Consider the following 21,851-nt stretch of genomic DNA (forward strand, 5'->3'; position numbering starts at 1 on the left):
ATAAATCCATTTTAAAATCAATTAATAAAAGTATTTAAATAACGATAAAACAAAACAAAGTATGGAAGCACAGATAGCATTAAAGAGACATAAATAACATCAATTTGAGGAGTGGAGCTTAGAAAAAACTAATTCAATTCAGAACCGCCATGTTGGTATTTTTGCTATGGGGATCAATGAGGGCTCCACACAGAAGTTCAGTCACTTGCCGGGAACTTACATTCTTCCTGCCTAGGCTTCTCCTTCCCTCGACAACAGCCAGCACAACAGCCAGGGACATGGATGTGGATGTGGATGCGAGATCCAAAGTTTTTGACAAACTTTCCAGAAGTCAAAACCATTTATGGTGGCTTGACACGCGCCACATGTTACGAGCTAGTGGAGTCAAATGGGGAGGATTAATTGGATTCAATATTAATAATCAAACGGAGGGAGGGCGGCTAGAAGCCAGAGAAGCGAATAGCCAAGTCTCTAATTAGCAGCGTTCCGAGTGGGGCAGGAGAGGGCTGCGCAGCGTTGACAAGTCCTCCGTCAGTTTGTCCGCCTGTTGGCCCTTCCTTCATTCATTCTTTCCGTACGTCTGGCCATGTAATTGAGTTATTTCTCTTGGATTTTTACCATTTTATTATTATTAAATGGCTGCTGCGACAACAAGCTGTTAATGGCGTCCCATAAAATGGCGTTTCTCACACATACAGCCAACCATTTGCGTGTGTGTATGGCTCTCCAAGTGTGCTCAAGATCCAGCGCGTTGCCTAAGCGGCGTCATGATTGTTTTAATGGCTACTTGAACGGAAATTAACTGACAGCGACAGATGAATGAAAGCGACAAGCTCTCCGCTTTTGTGGCACCCAAGTACAGCCGCCGCAGACCCTTAAAGCCGCACATCCTGCCTGCCGAACCGACTGCAGTCGGGCATGAAATGCGGTACGGTACGGCGCTTTCACGCGACTTCCAGTCTCGCCTCTCGCTCGAACTTTTCCAAATATTTGCACATTGAAATGTCAAACAAGCTAATTTGGCACATAATTCCAATTTCAAATGCATACGTACGCACACACACACACATATGTACATGCTCCTACTCGTGTGTATAGGAGGTGTGTGTGTGCGCACTCACACAATCTTCTCTACAAATTTCCGCCCATGATAAACAGAAATGGCAACCAATTTTTACCGAAATAAGTGTAAGAAGAACAACAAAAACAAAAAACCCAAATGCAAATTGCTTTTCGGGCGAAGAATATGAAAATCATGAAATATGTGCGACATTTATATTTGCATACATTTGGCCAAAAGCAACGTAGGAGTGGCGGGGGAGGGAGGAGGGAGGAGGCAAGAGGCGAAGGAGCGGCCCAATGGATAAACAAAAGTCAATTTACGTGAGAGGTGAAACACGTGGAGGAAGCACGAATGAAGGAACAGAGTTCTAATTGAAAATCATCTCGAAAAATCATCAAAAATTATGCAAATCTTCGAAAATGCATGCGGGCGTTATGGGCGTTAATTATGTAGATCATGTTGCACAGTTCTGTGGTTCAGGATTCGATAAAAATATGAATTTGATTCATTGTGCCTCTCTTTCTGATATGATACTTGATCTTGAACCATGAAACAACGTGCAAAATTGCTCTGTACCGATGTGTACACATCAAAGCCTTCGCCTGGCTGCCCTCAACATCCACTACTAGCACTGAATAATTCAATCTAGGAAAACATATCTAAAACAGCAGGAAAAAGTTATAAATAACATTAGCATTCAAATTGAACGCAAATTGCATTTTGATGCGCTCTGCTTTTTCCACAAAAAGTTCAAAACGCAATAAATTATGTTTCGATTTTCTAATTTTCAATGAATTGTAGTACGTCAAATTTAATTAAAATAATAGCAAAGGGCATGTGGTATGTGCCAAATGTTCAATTGTTAATTGCATGTAGCAAATATTATTTTAGTAAAAAGACTTCCACTAGGAGTTGGGAATAATGGCCACCTGTAATGCTACGGGAAACATTTGATGACCAACCAAGGACAGGCATAACAAAAGCCGCACTTTTTCCCTATTAGTTGGACCTGCTCCGCCCTCATTAACTCATTCATTCGCCCACTCACTAGCCCATTCATTCGCTTATGACTTCATTTGCGTTGCGGTTCATCAACTCTCACTTAAGCCCCTCTGGATGGGGGACAGAATAACTTCACCTTTGGCGGCCATTTCACTTTTGTTCACCTTTCCGTTGTTTGTTTTGCACGGCCATCGCATGCAAACGTACTCAAACAGCCACACAAACACTCGAACGGACACTCGCACGTGCGGTCGGACCTCAGAGGGATCAGGGAATCGAGTGAAGTGTAAAAAGACTAGGGAGAAGCACGCTAAACGCTTTGTAATGCGCTTTTGTTTGGGCCAAGAGCCATTAAGCTGGCCAAGTGATAAATTTGCTACGCTTTCGGCTACTCAAGGCGGCTCTGCATCTGCTCTGCCATTGGCCCGCTCTGTTCTGTGCTGTTCTCTATTGTTCTTCTCTGGTGTATTAACTGGCACTGGCTGAGGAAGGTCTCGTGCGGTTTTTGGCCAAGTTTAGAGCACAGAAGTGATTTATGTTCGCATACCGGGTGAGGACATTACCCTTTGCCTCTATGGCCATGACTGTGGCCAAGGAATGCCCTGTGCCTGTGGCTGTGGCTGGGCCTGTGTCTGTGCCCGTTTGCTTGTTGCATGTAATGACGTCATTACGGACAAATTGCCTCCTATTTAACGGCAATCGATTGCTTCCGCACGATTAGGTATGCTAAGCGAAAGGGGCATGCGACAGCAACAGTTTGCCTCGGAGCCACTGTCTGCTCCTCTTTCACTTTCACTTCCACTTCCACATTCACTCCACTTCTTTCTCGTTTCTCTGCTGTTTTTTGCCCTGTTTTGACATGTCGTGCCCTTGCGGGGGTGACGCCTACTTTTTAAACTGTTGCGCGTTTGGCCGACAGCCAAGGCGTGCCGTTGTCTCCGGCACTTCCTTCCCTCTACCGCGCTCCCTTCTCTTTCTGTGCGTGTCCGTTTGGCGCTCTCCCGAGTTGGACGCGTGCCAACTTTCACTTGAAACGGGAAAGGACACGCAACGCAGGAGCACCAGTGGCACCAGAAATAAATACTAATCAACAAGTTTGGGAATTCTCGAGGAAATCGATGCGACCAGCTGGTACCTCGAAGGCGATGTGTACAGTGCTCATTATTATTCTGAAAGTCCATCTGAACTGGTGGAGCAGGTTCATCTGCCGCTCCCGCATATCCTATCCAATGCCAATCCTTTGTAATGTCTGGCCAAACGCCGTGCCAAGTTGGCTACTTGGAAAACGTGGATGGCTCGATAGCGTGGGAATTGGCAATGTGCTGGGATGCCCACGCTGCCTGCCAAAACTATTCGTAGTGCTCATTTGGGTGGATGTGGAGCTGAGCGTCTGCTCCAGCGAGCAGCTGCTCGAAAGACATCAAAGCCATTTCTGGTCTGGCATTAGAGGCGAGAGGGATATCAGCATATTTTTTTGCGGGATTTGTGTGCAATCAAGACGCCAGCCCATTAAAAAGCGACCTTCACTCAATTTAAACGATTCAGTCATCAAATTTATTATGCTGCACATAAAGCCAGGTCATAAACTCTGTGCAGAAATCATAAAACCGAAACGAAACGAAGGGTAGGGTCTCTAAAAGAGTTCACGAACTGTGACGTCTTTCGACTTCCTTCGTCCGGGGTCGTCGTCGGCAACGGGTGCCCAGGCAGACGCAGAGGCAGAGGCAAAGGCAAAGGTCACCGGCTTACCAGTGTCTATTCGCAAGGCTCCCCGAAATGAATAAAGATATTTCCAGTATGCAAATGCCAGGCCTCAACGGCGAAACAAAGCCAAACTGTCTGGACGATGAAACAAAAGCAGTGCCATGAGAAAACATTTAAATTTAATGCACTCAAAATTGATTCGTTGGCCACCAGTGAACAGTGCCCCCTCGAGCCGCAAGCCGTACTCTAGTTCAATGCTCTTCCACTCGTCCGTCTACCGATTCCGATTCCAATTCCAATTCGGATTCGGATTTTGCCAGCTCTGCTCCTGTGCTTGAGTGTTAATGCAAATGTTTGCATACATTTAGGCGACACACGATTCTGACAGCCAGAGAACAGCCAGAACTTTTTCTCTGTCTCTGGTCTCGGCATCTGTCTGTCTGTTGTCCTGGCAAGTGGGGCACAGAATACCGAGCTGAACCGCACTGAGTGTCGTTCCGCTTGTGCCAATCGATAAACCTAATGAGCTGTGAGACAGACAGCTGAGCAGCAGACAGAGCGAAGGAGGAGCGGAGTGGGCGGGGTGGAGCAGAGCACCGCGAGGGGGCTTGTTTTAAAATTAACCTTCAGATGAGACTGAAAATAACTCGTAGAAAAGAACACTAGCAACACTTCCGCGAGCAGTGATGGATGATGCTCGGAAGGGGCGGTTCTACAAGTCAAAATTTGGGTTACTTACCCCCCTGAGACCCCGACTGGCAGCGGCTCGACTGTAAGCCCATAAAAAGTGTGAGCTATGGGGCCAGCCAATTATTGTAATTGCCACGCACACGATTCGGGTGCCACATCACACTTGCATTACGACTACGCGCAACTACTTATCAAGCCAAAACAGGGCGTATACTTGATGTGGAGCAGACAGATACAGTCGGGTACACGCACGGGATTTCCAAAGAAAGCACTTCGATTAATCACTTGGAATGCCTAAATAATTCAGAGCCCAGTCGTTGCTATGCAAATTGCATTTGGGGGACAGAATGAATGAACGGATACGTGCCAGTAAAGAAGGGTCACGGAAAACTGCAGTAAAGAGCACAAAAGCCAGAAGACCTGAATCAATCAGCACCCATGGGGCAGCAGTCGCTGGCAATGTCGTTGTGGCAAAGAAAGTTCAAAGTTCATGGACTGGAGACAGGAGCCAGGCAAAGGGGGAACAGCTTTCGACGTTTTCTAATTGGAAGTCCCGGGCTTAAGGGCAAGAAGCGAGACAAGAGAGCCAAAAGCCATAAAGAGCAGCCGCAGCTGTCTTCGGGGACAGTTCGAAAATGTAAATTCAAGACACTCCTAGGAGAAGGACAACACAAAACAGGACAAGACAAGAGAAGACTGAGGTATCAAGTTTGGTGTCGAATTCCTCAAAAACATGGAAGGACAACCGCGGAGTGTCCTTTGACTGTGACAATTCATGTCCTGGTGGCTGTCATTCATCAATGTGTCACTTAAGGAGTCTACTCAGGTCACGTCTAATGATTTGGCTTTCTGTCTATCTGTCTGTCAGCGAGAGTCGAAAGCCGTAAATCTGCTAGACCCTTAAGAGCCACTCGATGAAAAATGGATCCACTTAAAGCCAACCAGTAGCGGGGTGCTCAGAGGCTGAAGAAATCTCTGTTTAATATGAATTTAATATGCCATTAAACAGCAACAAAAAATCAATCAAGAGCTTGCACAGCAGAATTCCGGCTTACAATTACAGCAATAAGCAAAAGGGGAAGGACGCGATGGTAAATAGCCGATTCATGAATTTTAATTAATGCAAAGAATTGAAAAGTGTATGGCAGACAAAAGGGGAAAGCTATAATTCGATGTCAGGCAATAAATGGTGTAAAAAGAGGGCTTTAACGGCTGGCTCAGCTACCGGTTTCCGGTGTGCCAGTGTGCCGTGCTCTTTCTTTTCAAGGCTATGACCGTTGGGGCAATAAATTTATTAAATGACCAAGGAACATACAGAGGAATGACCACAGCACAACAGCACCCACTCGGCCAACAAAAAAAATCATGTTAAACAAGCTATAAATAAGTGTGCGAGTGTCTGCCATCGGGTGTGCGAATGTGTTGTGCTCTGTCCTCAATTGCGTGCTCAAACAAAACAAAATTAATTGCCGAGCCTGGGCAATGAATTCTGATTAAAGTTGGAGCACAGCCCACAGTGCGGCAAACTCTTAAAGCCTCTTCTGTGTGTGAACCCCAGACCACCCCAAAAAAACAGCCTCATTGTGACGCCCAGAAATAGTTTTAAGAGCAGGCCAGACCAGGTCGCACACATATCGAGAATAGAGATCACAAACTGTAATGCAATCCGACGCGACGCTCAGAGTGTGAAATTACCTAAAGTGCTACGTGCTTTTGCGCCTTTGAGCCAATGGAACATCTATTATGCAACATGGCGGCCAATAGTCGCAACTCGTCCTACAACTGTCTGTCGTCATGGGACTCCTACGATCGAATACCCAGGTAAGCAGAGAAGCTGAGAAGCAGGAAATCAAGTACTCGCAGCGGGGGCCTAACTCAATTCGAAATTCGATTTGAGCGCCCTGCACAAGCTGGCTGCCATTAGAAGGTCAAAGGCGGAGCGAGGCATCTCGATGGCCCGCCAAGGTGTTGAATCATAATCGAATCAGGTCCCAACTAAAAGCGTACCCTTGCGTGGAGAGGCACTGCGATGCTAACTGACGTAATAAATAATTAATAAACCTGAAACAGGCCGAATGCAATGCTAATTGAAATAGGAATAGGAAATTAGTGCCGGAAATCCCCTCATCCTCTGCAGAACGCATTCTCCTTGCACTCCAGTTTAAAGCCAGCTCACGTCCTCCTTGGGGAAGTCCTCCTGAGGGCTCTTTACTCTTTACGAGAGGCAATCAATGCAGCCTTTCCGTCGGACGGTAGACTTAATGGATACTCCAGCAGAGATACGTTCTATATGTACGTACAATAGATAAGATCCATTAAGGCAGCAATAAACCTGCACGGAACAAAAAGGAAGAAAAAGTCGTGGGCCGGGTGGGAAAACGTTTTCTTGAAACTCTTTCGGCCCTTTTCCGGACCTGCCCAGAAATGCAATTTGTTGCCGCCTCCCCCACGCATAGAATGGACAAAGAGCCTCTGAGTTCCCCTGCGTATGCCATTGTGTAGAACTCAAGCCGAACAACAAAAAAACCTTTGAAGGCTTTGGTGGGCCAGGACCTGGGCCTGGGCCTGGGCCAGGGCCAGGGCCAGGTATTTTCCAGGTCCAGCCAGGTCTCCTTTGTGGTCTTTGATTCGCCTGGCTTTAGCGGTTTCCTTTCGTTTCAAGCCAACTTTCATCGAGGCGGGAATGTAATGAAATCTCGCACGAACACAGATACTCGAGCCCCCGACCCCAGCGAAGTTAAATCAAATTTCCACCCAAAAAGCGGCAAAATCAAAAATCAATAAAGGTAAAACAATCTTAGCAGAACCGAACCCCTCCGGGCTGTGCTACCCATTTTGGTAATAGCTAAAAGACTTCAGCTTTAAACTCAATATCTATAATCGAATGATGGCACAACAAAAACACATTAACTTTCAATTTGTCTTTAGCTTGGCTCAGCCTCAGGCCAAAAACAGCTCAAATTTAAAGGCAACAAAACACTAACAGAAATTTGGAATACCTATCGCCTTCCCGTAGTTTGCTTAGGACTCGGAAAAGGCACCTATACCATATGTATATATCATCAATATCAATCTAATATTAAAACATGAACTTAAATTATTAATACCAACCATAAATCCTTCGATTCTAGTCGGGACTACAGACTCGTATGTTTTTGGGTTTGCGCTTTGGGTTTTTGTGACATTCAAAAATTGATTTGGTTCCCATTTCCCATTTGAAAAGGGAATTCCCATCAGGATTTTGCCACCCGCTGTTGCCGCTGCTGTTGCTGTTGCATGCGCTTCCAGAATTATTTTTTGATGCAAATATTTGCATTCATTTTCCATATGAATATTTATTTAGTTTTGATTGCAGCAGCAGGTCAGCCAGTATCTGGAACCAGGCAGAGCTCTCTGCTCTGGGTTCTGGGCTCTGTGTTCTGTGCTAAATCCTTAAAGCGGTGGGGAAACTACTCAAAACCGCTTTCCCTCTGGCGGGGCTTGGCCCGAACTTGTGGCCATGTGGCAAAAGATTGTGCCGCGTTCAATGGCCAGAAAGGAGGAATGAACCCGCCGAAACAAACCGCAAAAGAGTCAGCCCAATGTTCATTCCACTGTGCGATTTTCTAGGAGGTCAGAGTTGATTGTATGCATTCGCTCTAGGAGCGTTCTGGCCTGGCCATAACTGATTGGTCACTTGCGAGTGTGTTTATGAGAGTGGATGTGCATGAGGGAGGGTGGTATGGGTGGCGCTCGTTAATTTCACCACGCTCTCGGTGCAGTCATCGTCCTCAGCTTTTGAATGGCCCCCAAGGTGCCATTGCTGACGGGAGCAGCTTGAACTATTTTCTCTGTCTCCTCGACAGACTCTTTCCCGGGGCTGTCTCTGCGTGCGTTAACCTTGAAATGAATATTCACAGATCGCAATAAGCTGAGCCGCAGTCCTGAGTTCCCGGAATACATCCCCGAAATGTGCCAGGACAGAACAAAGGCTGGCGGAGCCCCAAAAGGTGCCAAGCAGTTAATTAAATTGTTCTCTTGTCTCCGCCTTTGTGCCGGCAGATGGGGTCTGCGCTTTAAGATGCTCCTTTAATTACTTAAGCCTCGAACTCTGCCGCCTCGCCACTCCTTACACAATGTCTGGTGCAGTCAAGTGACCAGTGTAAGATAGCCGCTTGGATGTTTCGCAAATGCTTCCTTTGGCTGTCTCTTCCACCCCGGAGACCATTTGTGGCCTCTCCGCCAGCTGGAGACATTTGATGCAAAACTTACGAAGTTCATGGAAATTTTCTGCACTTGACTTATGGCCATCTCCTCCATTCCCTTACCTTCCCTTCCCTTCTATCCTTCTGGGCTTTTGTCGAATAAACGATTGCATGGCGTCTTGTTGCTCATACGCCATGTTGTCAGAACATCTAAATACTCGCTCTGACAGCGGATGTGCTGCAACAGACATGAAGAGGAGCAAGTATAGAAGGAGAGTGGTAGTCGATCCTAAAAGCTACAGCATTTATTGAGAAGAAGAGCCGCCAGGCTCCTTTGATCTCATGCACACACGCATCGATGGGAAAGCCTTTGACAAGAACGGACGTTTATTGAAGACCAGATGTTATCCCCCACTGGGAGCAGAGCAAGAGCAGCCACTCACAGACGCCCTTGGCCCCTGAGTGGCATGAACGCGAATAAGACAGTCACGTGGGTGCACGTCTGCCACGTGCCACCGTCTACTGCTGCATTATTTCACTAAGTACCTTTGTGGCGCAGAAGGGGGCTGTAGTGCAGCCGGCTGCGTCGCTTAATGTGATAAGTAAGCGCATCCTTTATCAAGTGCAGGAGCAGTGTATGTACCTGATGTGGGGGGAGAGAGGGAAACGGAGGCAACTCCAAGTAATAGTTCTTATAAAGTCTTACAAAGGCTTTGTTCGAATTTAATTTAGATCTCATCGTTAACATTTTCCTCTTTTGCGTCTTTGCAGAGTTCGTGTGGAGTACTACGTGAATGAAAACACATTTAAAGAAAGACTGCAACTCTATTTCATTAAGAATCAGCGTTCAAGTAAGTGCCCTCTCCGTACACACAACACATCTCTGGGGGCCACTCCATGTACACACATATTATCTTTGAATTAACTAAAATATTTGGGTTGATTAAAACAATCAACAAGGTGGAGCGTGTAGTTGAATTTGATTAGTGATTCGGGAATGGGAAATTGAAGACGGAAAACGTCTCCTGACCACACACTGACATCCACTCATAGATACACTCACCCACGAACACAGACAGACAGGCAGACAGACAGACAGCCAGACAGACAGCCACAAGAATGACATTACAAAGGCGAATTCGATAATCTTGGGTAAATATTGATTTGGAAAGGAAATAATTGAGCAGGTAAACAGGAGGAGGCACTGCGATTGGGGAAGGTGGTGGTGCTGAACCACCCTCTTCGGCCGACATTCGTATTCGTATTCGTATTCACATTGTATTCATTGAATTGACCCAAATTTTTACGACCTTTCTCCGCTTCTTCTTGCACGCCCTGCCCACGAAAAGGCTTACGCATACGAATTGCCGATTTATTCCTTAAGTTACTGTCGTGTGTTCTGTACATAATACGTGTGATATTGGATAAGAATCCAACATTTATAACTTGGTGAGTACGGAGCACTGAATAGGCCTTAGGCCTTGAGTACATTGTTGATTGATGGCCTTCCCATTCCCCCACAGCTATGGCTGCGAGGTGGGCAATAAGACAGAGTTCATCATTTCGGCCAAACTCACGGAGGAGGAGTTCCAAGAGAGTCCGATCATCAACTGGGATGCCATACTCTGGGTGAACCGGCCCACGGTGCTCTGGGTCCTGCAGCTGCTCCTAGCCATGGTGTCGCTAACGCAATCCCTGGTTCTCACATATCTAGGCTATAAGGTGAGTAGTCCCGCCCACTGGGCTCCCCTCTAAGCGTTCTCACACTTGTCTTTGCAGGGCAACATTTGGCAGCAGATACTCTCATTTCACTTTATACTAGAATTAGTAACGACAATACCCTTTGCACTAACGGTAGGTCCATCCATCAGAGAGAAGGTGAAGGTCAATCCATAGTGAATTAACCCCTTTGCAGATCGTTCATCCTCCACTACGGAATCTCTTCATTCCCATCTTCCTCAACTGCTGGCTGGCCAAGCGCTCGCTGGAGAACATGTTTGTGAGTATCAAACCATACAGTTTTCCCCATCTCCCACTTACGCATACCCAAAAAAAAACCCTACATTCCCCTCCTAGAATGATCTTCATCGGGCCATGCAGAAGTCTCAGTCGGCTCTGTCCCAGCAGCTGACCATCCTGTCGGCCACGCTGCTGTGTTTGGTGTTTACCAGGTGAGGACAGGAATGTGGCATATGTACTTCTGTGGCATACCGTACAACCACTGTTTTTCAGCGTTTGCGGCATCCAGCACTTCCAGCGGGCTGGCCATCGGCACCTGAACCTATTCCAGAGCACGTACTATGTGGTTGTGACCTTCTCCACAGTGGGCTACGGCGACTTTGTTCCGGACATTTGGCCCTCCCAGCTGTACATGGTCATCATGATTTGTGTCGCCCTCATTGTGCTGCCCACGCAGGTGAGTCTACAGAATGTGGGATGCCATTGGATGGAATGGAATGGGATAATTTTGTATGCGATGGGATTCGAATGAATGAGGCGGGATCCATTGCCGAGTAGTTCCATTGAGAAGCTAATATCTTATGGTCGAGCAAACTGCACATCAAATATTTATGTTCCATAAGCCAGAACGAACCGTATCCTCATCCATCATTTGTTTTTATGCTCGTGTCTGTATTTGTGTGTGCAGGCGGGAAGACTTTGGTCATCAATCGATATTAATAAGTATGGATGCTGTCAGTGGAAATTGTTTACCATTTTTCCGTCTGGCTGTCTATGGACTCCCGCCCCTACCGGACGGAGCAACTGACGGACTGACGGACTGACTGCCATGTTGAACAATTTGCAAACAATTGTTTTATCAGCAAAAACAGGCATGGACAAGAGTAGAAGTGTAGATTCCATAGAACAATAAACGCCAGAATGGGAGCAGAGCTCCAAACGCCGAAGCGCACACACCCTTGTTGGAGGCGGAATCAAAGAAACTGGGCATTCCGTGAGGGAAACCAGATCGGGATACGACAGCGGAATGTGCATTTTATACAACCCCATAAACGGTGCCTTGGTGTTTTCAACTATCACCGAATCGATAATGGTCGTCCGGGGAACTGGAGACAGAAACTAGGATAAGGAAGTTAAATTCGAATTGGAGCTGGGAAAAACACCGTGTGGATACAAGAGAAAAGAAACTTGAACGACTAAAATATAAAATGGGAAAGAAAGTAAATGTCATCAAATCTAAAGAGAGATCTGTAGCTGATGGTATCTGTCGAGAAAAGGGTGTGCATCATATAGATGGCGTATCGACCCACCCACCAGTGAGCCATTTGGGCGAGCGGCAAACAACAGGAGCATCAATCAAAGCTACTTTTTCCGACATGCCCTATGCCCTGTTCCAGGGCATGACACACTTTTGGGGCACTTTTGAGGGAGAGCGGGCGGCAAGCAGCACTAAAAGTTTCAAGTGCATGTCAATATGCTGCGGAATTTATGACCTTTAGCGGCCCCATAAAAACACAGCACACAGAAAAAGTTGCAGGCGATTTAGACAAAGTGTGGCAAAGGACCTAATGCACAGGGATGCAATTAAATTTCCCATGCGGGACAATTGACTTATCCCGATTAAATCTGATAACACTCTCTCACGTTGCAGTTCGAGCAGTTGGCCTTCACCTGGATGGAGCGCCAGAAGCTGGGCGGCAGCTACAGCTCGCACCGGGCCCAGAGCGAGAAGCATGTGGTCGTGTGCTCGACCACCCTACACGCGGACACCATCATGGACTTCCTCAACGAGTTCTACGCCCACCCCCTGCTGCAGGACTTCTACGTGGTGCTGCTCAGTCCCATGGAGCTGGACACGACGATGCGGATGATATTACAGGTGCCGATTTGGGCGCAGCGTGTGATCTATATTCAGGTGCGGCTTCGTTCCTGCTCCCGATCCCATTCCCCAGCTCTCTGCAATTCAAATGACCTGCGCCCTTTTCTTTCTCTCTTCTGGCAGGGCTCTTGTCTGAAGGACGGCGACCTAGCCCGGGCTCGCATGAACGAGGCGGAGGCGTGCTTCATCCTTGCGGCCAGGAACTATGCGGACAAAACGGCCGCGGACGAGCACACCATCCTACGCTCCTGGGCGGTGAAGGACTTTGCGCCGAATGTGCCGCAGTATGTGCAGATTTTTAGGTGGGTACGAAGACTGGTATATCAGTCGTGCGTGAAATAATTCAATTTCTACTATTTGCACACGCCAAACAAATCCCATCGGAACCAAATCCAACCGTTCGTATATCCTGCGGAAATCCAATTTCAACATCGCCAGGCCGGAGCACAAGCTGCATGTGAAGTTCGCCGAGCATGTGGTCTGCGAGGACGAGTTCAAGTATGCGCTGCTGGCCAATAACTGCACCTGTCCGGGCGCCAGCACCCTGGTCACCCTCCTGCTGCACACCTCGCGCGGACAGTACGTATGGCATTTCCCATTCAGGGCCCCCTCTGGGCCAGGTCAACTGTTAACCAGTTAACACACATGCAAAGTCGTCTATCTGACGTGCGTCATCTGCTCGCCTGGATGCGTCAGGGCTCCATAGATATTCGGTATCGGTTGGCTGGGCTGAGCTGAGCTGAGCTGAGCAGGCCGCTTGACTGCCCATTCAGACTTTTTTCGTTCCTCTCATTTCTCGTTGGTGGGCGGCTAATTCGGCTCCGACGGCGGTTAGCTGGATAAGGGAATTACGGCTTTGTATAGATTTGTATACCATTGCCCAGGTGACTGGGGAGAGAGTAGTACTTTGAATGATATTCGGGGCATCTTCTACACTTAAATGCAATCCCATGTAAGTAGTGCCGCTAAAAGCGGTGGGTGTATTCTGTATTCTGAGAGTGTATTCTGTACATGACATCGAAATTCAATTAAAATTGAGAATTTTAATTGAATGCCATTTGTGTCGTGCACAGAGTTCCCTTTCAGGAGGCAACGCAGACAGAGGGAGAGAGCCTTTGGGGGCATGGGGGCACATGTGGTAACCGTCAATTAAACGCGGCTTTTAGTTTTCGCGTGCTGCGGTCGAGGCTTGCAAAGCCAAGTTAAAACCAAACACCCGACACTCGTTACGGCAGGTGGCACATGCTAATTGGAGGTTGGGCAAACCTGCCAAATGAGCCCTGACTCATGCATTTAACATGAGCCGTGTTCCGCCTCAAAGACAACACCATCTCATTTCATTGTGCTTCTTCTTTGGCAGGGAGGGGCAGCAGTCTCCGGAGGAGTGGCACCGGCTGTACGGCAAGTGTTCAGGAAACGAGATCTATCACATTGTCCTCGGCGACAGTCGATTCTTCGGGGAGTATGAGGGCAAGAGCTTCACCTACGCCAGCTTCCACTCGCATCGCAAGTAAGTTTTGGGGTCCGGCGTCCAGTCCTACCATTCAAATATGAAATTTATGTTAAACTGCCAACAAAAAAAACCCGTATTCTCACCCACTCTCCTCCTCAGATATGGCGTGGCCTTGGTGGGGGTGCGGCCGGCCGAGCTGCCTGAGTTCTACGAGGACACAATACTCCTGAATCCGGGGCCCAGGCACATTATGAAAAAGGATGACACGTGCTATTATATGAGCATCACCAAGGAGGAGAACTCGGCGTTCGTCGTTAATCAAAATCAAACATCGGACCCCTCCACAGCCGCCAAGGATGGGGCTGGAGGGGCACCATCCTCCGCCTCTTCTCATCATCCAACAGCTGCAACTGGTGGGTAGAGCCTTTGGATGTGTGTGTGTACTTGTGTGTGTCGGTGTGTGTGTGCTGTGTGTGTGTGTGAGGATGGGTTAGTCCAGTGATAACCCCATAAACTACTTACAGCGAATGAATGAACCTTTATGTCCCGAATAAGCATTCGATACATGCATAAATAAATATGTATTTTTAAGCTTTCCATTTTTTAGCAACAATTTCCTTGCTCTGTCTCTCTCTCTTTCTCTCTCTCTGTCTCTGTTTCTGTTTCTCTTTTTCCCCTTGTATCTTGATATTTGAGTTGAGGCTGAGTTCAAAGTTTTCCTTTCTGGTATTCCCACAAGTTTTTCATTTCGTTTCGTTTGGTTTGGTTTGGTTTTGTCTGAATGAAACAAAAACCGCTTTCAATGTCAGTTTTGTGAGCGTGTCTGTCTCGAATTACAGTTATTAATGATATTCGCCTTGCCCGAACTTTGTTTTTGTAAAACTTTCCACTTTAATCGATTTGTTTGTGTTCCGTTTAACTTACGCCTTTATTAACCCTCCGAAGGAGGCTCACCCGCTTTGTTATGTTTTGTAGCTGTCTGTCCTCGGGAGCCGAGCAAAAACCGACTAGGGATGCTCAAAGGAGCGTCCACAGTTTTCCTTTAGAAGGAACTTAGCTCCTGTTTAATGACAATAGCAATAGTTATGGGCATTTTCATAACCTTAACTCACTTGGGATTGCCACACTCTAGGTTAGCTTATGTCCATAACCCCTTCTCCCCCGTCCCCCCACCCCCCACACACACTCACACTATCCCAGACACACACACACACACACACACACTCATGGAAAGAAAACACACTCCCAAGCAATCCTTTTGCCCTCGTTAGTGTGCAGTGAGAGCTCTCTGGGGCGGACACTCGGGGTGAATGTGTCCGCTGGCAGAGCTCCCACCGTACAGCCACACACACACATTACCTATACACGCCCACGTAAACTCGTTTAATCGTCTAATGTTATGTGTGAATGTAGCCAATAAAACAATAACCAGAACTACATCATCGACTACAACAACAGCAACAACAGTACAAGCAACAACAACAGCAACAATAAGCACTACTTTCACATCATCAACATTATTATCAGCATCTACTACAACAGCAACAATAAACGCTGGATCTGCCCCGTATGCAGCAGCAGGGGCAGGGGCAGGCGCCTCCATTGCACCAGTGCCGTCTGTTTGTGTTCGTGTGCCCCATAGTCCCAGCTACGAGAGTGGCAGCGGCGCCACCGGCACGACCCACTTGCAACCGTATCCGCATCCGTATCCGCAAACGTATCCGCATCCGCAAACGCATCCGCAAATGCAAACTCCAGACAGTGGAGAGTTTGCATCACTATTTGTGCGTGAGTGTGACACCAGATCCAATCCAAACAACAAAAAACCCTCACCCAACAAATCCCCCAAACAGAAAAATGAAGCAACACAAAAATACTTCTTTGGTCTTTGTCTTTTAACTCGTTTTTGATCTCACGCTCTTTATCCCTCACTTCCTCTTATAACCCTCATCCAGCTAACTGTGTCTGTTCCCCTCTTACTGTCCTTCTCTCTTCCTGGGTCTATTTGGGAGCCTGAACCTCCTCCGCGCCCATAACCCTAACACTATGCAACAAGTTCTTGGAAGGGTCATCAAGTAGCTAGAGAAGGAGTCCACACTAGCGGCAGTTCAAAACTGGCCTCCTCCACAAAACTTACAAGAGCTTAGAAGTTTTTTTGGACTGTGCACCTATTATCGTAGATTTCTCACTGGATTGGCTTGCCTACATGAACTGAGAAGAAAAAATCAATGCTTCAAATGGACAGAGAAAGAAGGAAGGGCTTTTCCATAGTTAAAAGTTATCTATCCTGTGTTTAGCGCCCATCCAGGCTTATCCGGTACCGATAGAGAAGTTATTCTTGGATACAGATGCGAGTGCCACAGGAATTGGTGGAGTGCTGCCCCAAGTAATTGACGGACAAGAGAGAGAGAGAAGTTTTGTCCGATTGGGTAGAAGAATCAACTAGATCCGGTCCGCCTTATCGATTAGACTGGTATTTTGGATACCTTTATCGTTAAGGTATCATCAGCTTAAGAGGCTGTATTTTTTAATCCATCATTTTAGCAGCTATGAAAGTGCCTGTCTGTCCGATCTACTCCTGAGTAGCATTATCATATAAAATACATTCTTGTACCATCTACAGAAAAAGGTTTTCTTGTACTTTATGCGGTCCCTGGTGGCAGGAATCTAAGTATATTTCCAGAAAAGTGTCAAATTTGTTGCAAAGTGTTAACCCACGTCAAAAAACATTTCCGCTGCAGTCAAGGCTCACACACACACACACACACATACACTCTGTCTCCCTATCTCTGTATTCTACTGGCTTTCACACTTAAATGCCACACCTAGCCACGCCTTGCCACATCTTCTTTCTAGCCAAAACTATTTTTGATGTATGCTTCATTTTCTGGTTTCGCTGTTTTTTGCCTGTTAGCCTTGTACTTGTTCTCCTTCGCTCTCTTCTTCATCTGCCTGTCTTTGCATTTCCTTATTTGTCTTTCTGTTCGTATTGGTGTTCGTGTATGTGTATGTGTGCGAATATGTGCATGAGTATTCGGTTTCTTGAAGTTTCTGTTAATGATATTCGCACCTCACGCGGCGATTCCTGTAAATTACGTCATATAGAAGTAGTTGAGCTTGTTGTTCACTCGAATTAAACTAGCGTGCCCCATCACCACCACCACCACCCACACCCACACCCATACCCCCGACCATAGCTCGGTACCCTGTAATTAAGTGTCCGGAAAGGAGAGAGTCAACATTTTGCCAGAAGTGCACGCTAACTAAACTGAAACACTTTGCCGAAAGTTTCCGGACAGTGCAGTCTGTCGCTGTATCTGTCGTGGACTTTTAATGAGTTGTTTTCCCTCAGGTTTGTCTTGTAGAACTGCCCGCCCACGCCCGCGCCCACATCCACACCCCCACCCTCACCAGCCCCTCTTTCTCTGTCACATTTTCTTCGCTCAGCTGAAATTAGTGGACATTCGTTTTGTATAGCAAGCGCCCAAGTAGATTCGATTCGATTTGGTTCGATTTCAATCGATATCCGAATTGAGTTTATCGCAAGGTAAACCGGACTAACGGCATTCGTTCCCCGTCCTCAGCCTGCGATAATCCGACGGCTGTGATAATATCGGACTCCAGGCAGAACCTCAAGGACACGACGGTGACCCAGACGGCGGCCACCACAACCACAATAACCACAACGACGCTGCCACCACCGCCCATGACGATGGGCGGATCTTCGGGAATGCCCGGGGGCTCTGGCGGTGTTGGCCACGGAGTGGGCAGCGGCCACAGTCTGGGCACGTCGCTGAGCATCACACCAGCCACGTTGTCCACGGGGAACCATCTGGATGTGCCCTTCGGCAACAATCCCAATCTGCTCAGTCCGGACGTGCTTAACCAGCGGAGGGGTAAGTTGGATAACAAGCGGATAGCCGTATACATCTGATATCTGGTATATCTGATATCTGAGCAGGAAGCAGACGTCCCTCGATCCTGCCCGTGCCCGATATGTTCACCTCCTCATCGTTCACCATTGCCGGCAACGACGATGGCGAGGAGGGAGACGAGAGCGACGACGAGATCGACGATGAGATGCCCTGGCGCTCGCCCTCTGAGAAGATAGCGTGAGTATTCCACCCACCAGGATCCATCTGCCCGTTCCCCCACTTTCCGACTATCGGAGGCACCGTTTCCCTCTCCCTGTGTAGTGTCTCTATCTACATAGACTGTACCTCGTGTATGTATCACTAACTGTACTTTTTAGCAAACTAATTATTACGAAACGAAAAGAATAACCCCCATCCCCAAAAACTTGAATCCCCGTGTACATAGCTCGTGCTAGAAAGAGATTTGCAATTCAGAATGATCGAATAGGAGGAAGAAATCTATCAATCTATCTATTATTATTGGACAGTTCCAATTGAAAATAATGTGATCGGTACTGCTTCCAACATAGATATTTATAGTACCTGAAACTATATCAAATGGGAGACTGACTCATTATCGATCATTCGGGAGTGTGAATATCCAATGAATGTTAATTTTATATGTTGTACTTAAGCACTAGACTCCCTACTCCCCACCCCGTCCCCCCGTAATTCCTCCCCCAACACATACATATATGTACACCGAACTAAAAGAAAAACGATAATTCGCCTCAGCTGCTTGGGCGGGCACTTTCCCCAATCGCGCACCTATTCGCTCATCATGAGCTCCTCGGAGGATTCGTATCAGCGCAGTTGCAGCTTTTGCAATGCCACCGCCACCGCCACCGCTACTGCAGCTTCTGCCGTCACTGCTTCTACTGCTGTTGCTGCTGCTGCTGCTCCTGTCATGCACCAGTCGCCGCCCCTGGGCAGTCTAGGACTCCCTCTCGAGGAGTACTCCACTACGGAGCTACGCAGGCGCGCCATGAAGAAGAGTTACAGCTGCGACAGCGAGTGTCGCAATGACCTGGGCCCCAGACAGGGTCTGGGCCTGGGTGGAGGGACTCTGGCCATGCTGGCGGCTCGAAGGAGGCAGCTGCAACGGTGCTGCTCCTGCAGCTGCTCCACCACATCCTCCACCACCAGGACTACGACAACAGCAGCATCATCAGCAGCAGCAGCAGCCGCAGCAGTGGCGGCAGCAGCATTTACATCGAGCAGTACCGTTGAGACGCGTCGCCAGGCGCGTCCGGTGTGGGCCTCCGACTACTCAGGGTAAGTCTGGGGGCAGAGAACCATTCTACGGACGCCATTTGTTGAAGAGTTCTTATCGTTGTTGTTCCTTACTGTTGCCGTTGCCGTTTCTGTTGCTTGTGGAGTGTTTTGTTTGCCTGCCGCAGGACATCTTTTAATGACGCCCCCGTTTAACGTGGAAAAGCCGTGCCTACCCGATACCCCTGCGAGACTCGTTTGTATCTGTGTGTGTTGATGTTGCAGCTTCTGCTTTGCCTTGAGTTTGCTTGCTGTTGGCTTCAGTTGCATTCGTTTGCCGTGGACTTGTCGTTCTAGGAGGGAGTCATCCTTGGAGTCGCTCTCGGGTGGGACATGGACATGGACAGGGGGAGGAGAACACACGTGCAGTTTTCCATTTGTTAATTCGTTCGTTGGTAGTGAATGCTTTCACCTCGTTTACCTCGTAGTTTGAACCCGATCTCACCTCCCAACACGCTCCCCGGCCTGCGTTCTCTCTTAGTCAATGTCACTGCTCGAATCCCAGCACTTAGCTTAACCACATCCCCGCCACAACTCATCACCTGCTCTCCAGCCCGCCGATTTCCGGAAGGAGCATCCCCCATATAACGCCACCTCTCGCTGCTATTTCAGCATTGTCAAGGGGTTCCCGCCCGTGTCGCCCTTCATCGGTGTCAGCCCCACGCTCTGTTTCCTGCTCAAAGAGAAGAAGCCTCTCTGTTGTCTGCAGCTGGCTCAGGTGAGACTCGGGACTGACGTGACTGACGGGGCTCCGTTCCACTGAAAACACGGTAATTCTCTACAGGTATGCGAGCACTGCAGCTATAGGAATGCCAAGGAGTACCAGTGGCAGAACAAGACGATCATTCTGGCCGCCGACTATGCCTCTAGCGGTATATACAACTTCATCATTCCGCTGAGAGCTCACTTTCGCTCGAAGACCTCACTCAATCCCATTATCCTGCTGCTGGAGCGACGTCCGGACGTGGCCTTCCTGGACGCCCTCTCCTACTTTCCCCTCGTGGGTATTTCTTATGCCACGCCACTTCACCGAGCTAAATCTTTCATTTTGGGGACAGGTGTACTGGATGCTGGGATCAATCGACTGCCTCGACGATCTCCTGCGTGCGGGCATCACGCTGGCCGAGAGCGTGGTAGTGGTCAACAAGGAGCTGTCGAACTCGGCCGAGGAGGATTCCCTCTCCGACTGCAACACCATAGTAGCTGTGCAGAACATGTTCAAGTGAGTGCAGTACAGTAGTAGCCAGTAGTTTCGGAACCGGAATCGATCCTTTCATTCCCTTACAGATTCTTTCCCAGCATCAAGAGCATCACTGAGCTGTCGCAGAGCTCAAACATGCGGTTTATGCAGTTCCGGGCCCACGACAAGTACGCCCTGCACCTGAGCAAAATGGAAAAGGTCCGTAACGAGTTGGCCCCGCCTGCCCCCGGCAGATGTCAGTTGGTTAATTTGCCGCTCACTTCTTTGCAGCGCGAAAAGGAGCGTGGATCGCACATCTCGTACATGTTCCGCCTGCCGTTTGCGGCGGGGGCCGTGTTTAGCGCCTCCATGCTGGACACGCTGCTGTACCAGGCATTCGTGAAGGATTATGTGATTACGTTTGTGCGCCTCCTGCTGGGGATTGACCAGGCCCCGGGCAGCGGTTTCCTGACCTCGGTAAGTACCAGCGGACAGCCGCTGACCGCCTCCAATGGGGTAGATAATGGAATCGAGTGCCTATGCCCGACAGATGCGCATCACCAAGGAGGACATGTGGATACGCACCTACGGCCGGCTCTACCAGAAGCTGTGCTCGACCACCTGCGAGATACCGATTGGCATCTACCGCACCCAGGACACCTCGAATGCGGACACGTCACATGTGAGTAACTCGCCGGTCGATAGATGGGGACCCTTCTCGGCCTTCGGCAGGCATTGTGTGCGCTTGCGTCCATCGGTGAGTCCAAAGCAAAGGCAAACAGCAACTCAAGATTCGGGCTTCAAGCTTCCAATCTCCACCTCCTCCTCTTCCCTCGGTCTTCTGGGGCTTTCGGGGCACGCCGCTCCAGAGACAGCCCCGCCCCATCACTTTCTAACCCTACTAACACGCTCACTCACACAAACTCACACACATAGCCTGTCTATCTATCTCTCTCTCTCTCTATATCTCTCTCTTTCTCTGTATCTAACTCTATCTCTTATTCTGTCTCTTGCTCACATATTCGTATTTCGAGTTGCGATTAGGTACACACACCAGAACAAATCGAAATTAAATTCAAGAAAATAATCGAATCGAATCGAATCGAACAATTTTAAACTTGATTTGCCTATTACTGAATTGAGTTCTCCCGTTTCCCAGTTAACGCCTGATCGTAATTTCTGTTTTAGTTTTCGTTTCACAATCCCCGAGTTGGTCTTTCGTTTGTACTTTTGATTTCTCAATCACACGCTTACGCCTTGATATTTTCAATACTACTCAACTGCATTTGGGTCTGAAGTCTGTCTATTCATCCTAAAAAGTTGTGCATTACCTCCAGTTTCGTTAAGTGCATAAAAAACATGTAAAGTCTTTCTCGCTCTCGCTCTCGCTCTCTCTCTCTCTCTCCTTATAAATATATACATATATATATCCAAGTATATACAGTCTTTTCCTCCTATTTGAGTAAATGGGAGATGTTTAGATTTATCAAATATACAATATATACCTCCTAATGCTCGATGCCACTAGCGGAGTTTTCCCACTCAAATTAA

At 48.0% G+C, this 21,851-nt stretch overlaps 1 protein-coding gene across 2 annotated transcripts in view; it reads left to right on the forward strand.

The window, feature by feature from the left end:
* Positions 1 to 21,851, forward strand: part of LOC6591129 (potassium channel subfamily T member 1) — a 56,565-nt gene that overhangs the window by 28,661 nt on the left and 6,053 nt on the right. Inside the window, exons 4-24 of one of the 2 annotated variants that reach the window (XM_026986906.1) lie at positions 9,415 to 9,494; positions 9,993 to 10,092; positions 10,167 to 10,365; positions 10,423 to 10,497; positions 10,559 to 10,642; positions 10,720 to 10,814; positions 10,876 to 11,059; positions 12,254 to 12,517; positions 12,605 to 12,783; positions 12,920 to 13,060; positions 13,842 to 13,991; positions 14,094 to 14,347; positions 17,519 to 17,830; positions 17,896 to 18,046; positions 18,584 to 19,123; positions 19,733 to 19,838; positions 19,905 to 20,120; positions 20,179 to 20,342; positions 20,408 to 20,519; positions 20,592 to 20,777; positions 20,851 to 21,057. In XM_026986906.1, coding sequence (XP_026842707.1) covers positions 9,415 to 9,494; positions 9,993 to 10,092; positions 10,167 to 10,365; positions 10,423 to 10,497; positions 10,559 to 10,642; positions 10,720 to 10,814; positions 10,876 to 11,059; positions 12,254 to 12,517; positions 12,605 to 12,783; positions 12,920 to 13,060; positions 13,842 to 13,991; positions 14,094 to 14,347; positions 17,519 to 17,830; positions 17,896 to 18,046; positions 18,584 to 19,123; positions 19,733 to 19,838; positions 19,905 to 20,120; positions 20,179 to 20,342; positions 20,408 to 20,519; positions 20,592 to 20,777; positions 20,851 to 21,057 — 3,799 coding nt within the window. The remainder of the gene's footprint in view (positions 1 to 9,414; positions 9,495 to 9,992; positions 10,093 to 10,166; positions 10,366 to 10,422; positions 10,498 to 10,558; positions 10,643 to 10,719; positions 10,815 to 10,875; positions 11,060 to 12,253; positions 12,518 to 12,604; positions 12,784 to 12,919; positions 13,061 to 13,841; positions 13,992 to 14,093; positions 14,348 to 17,518; positions 17,831 to 17,895; positions 18,047 to 18,583; positions 19,124 to 19,732; positions 19,839 to 19,904; positions 20,121 to 20,178; positions 20,343 to 20,407; positions 20,520 to 20,591; positions 20,778 to 20,850; positions 21,058 to 21,851) is intronic. The other variant, XM_026986908.1, reaches the window with a different exon arrangement.

This window comes from Drosophila persimilis, unplaced genomic scaffold (genome assembly GCF_003286085.1).
Source record: "Drosophila persimilis strain 14011-0111.01,24,50 unplaced genomic scaffold, DperRS2 tig00000002-arrow-pilon, whole genome shotgun sequence".
NCBI classification, from domain to species: Eukaryota; Metazoa; Arthropoda; class Insecta; order Diptera; family Drosophilidae; genus Drosophila; species Drosophila persimilis.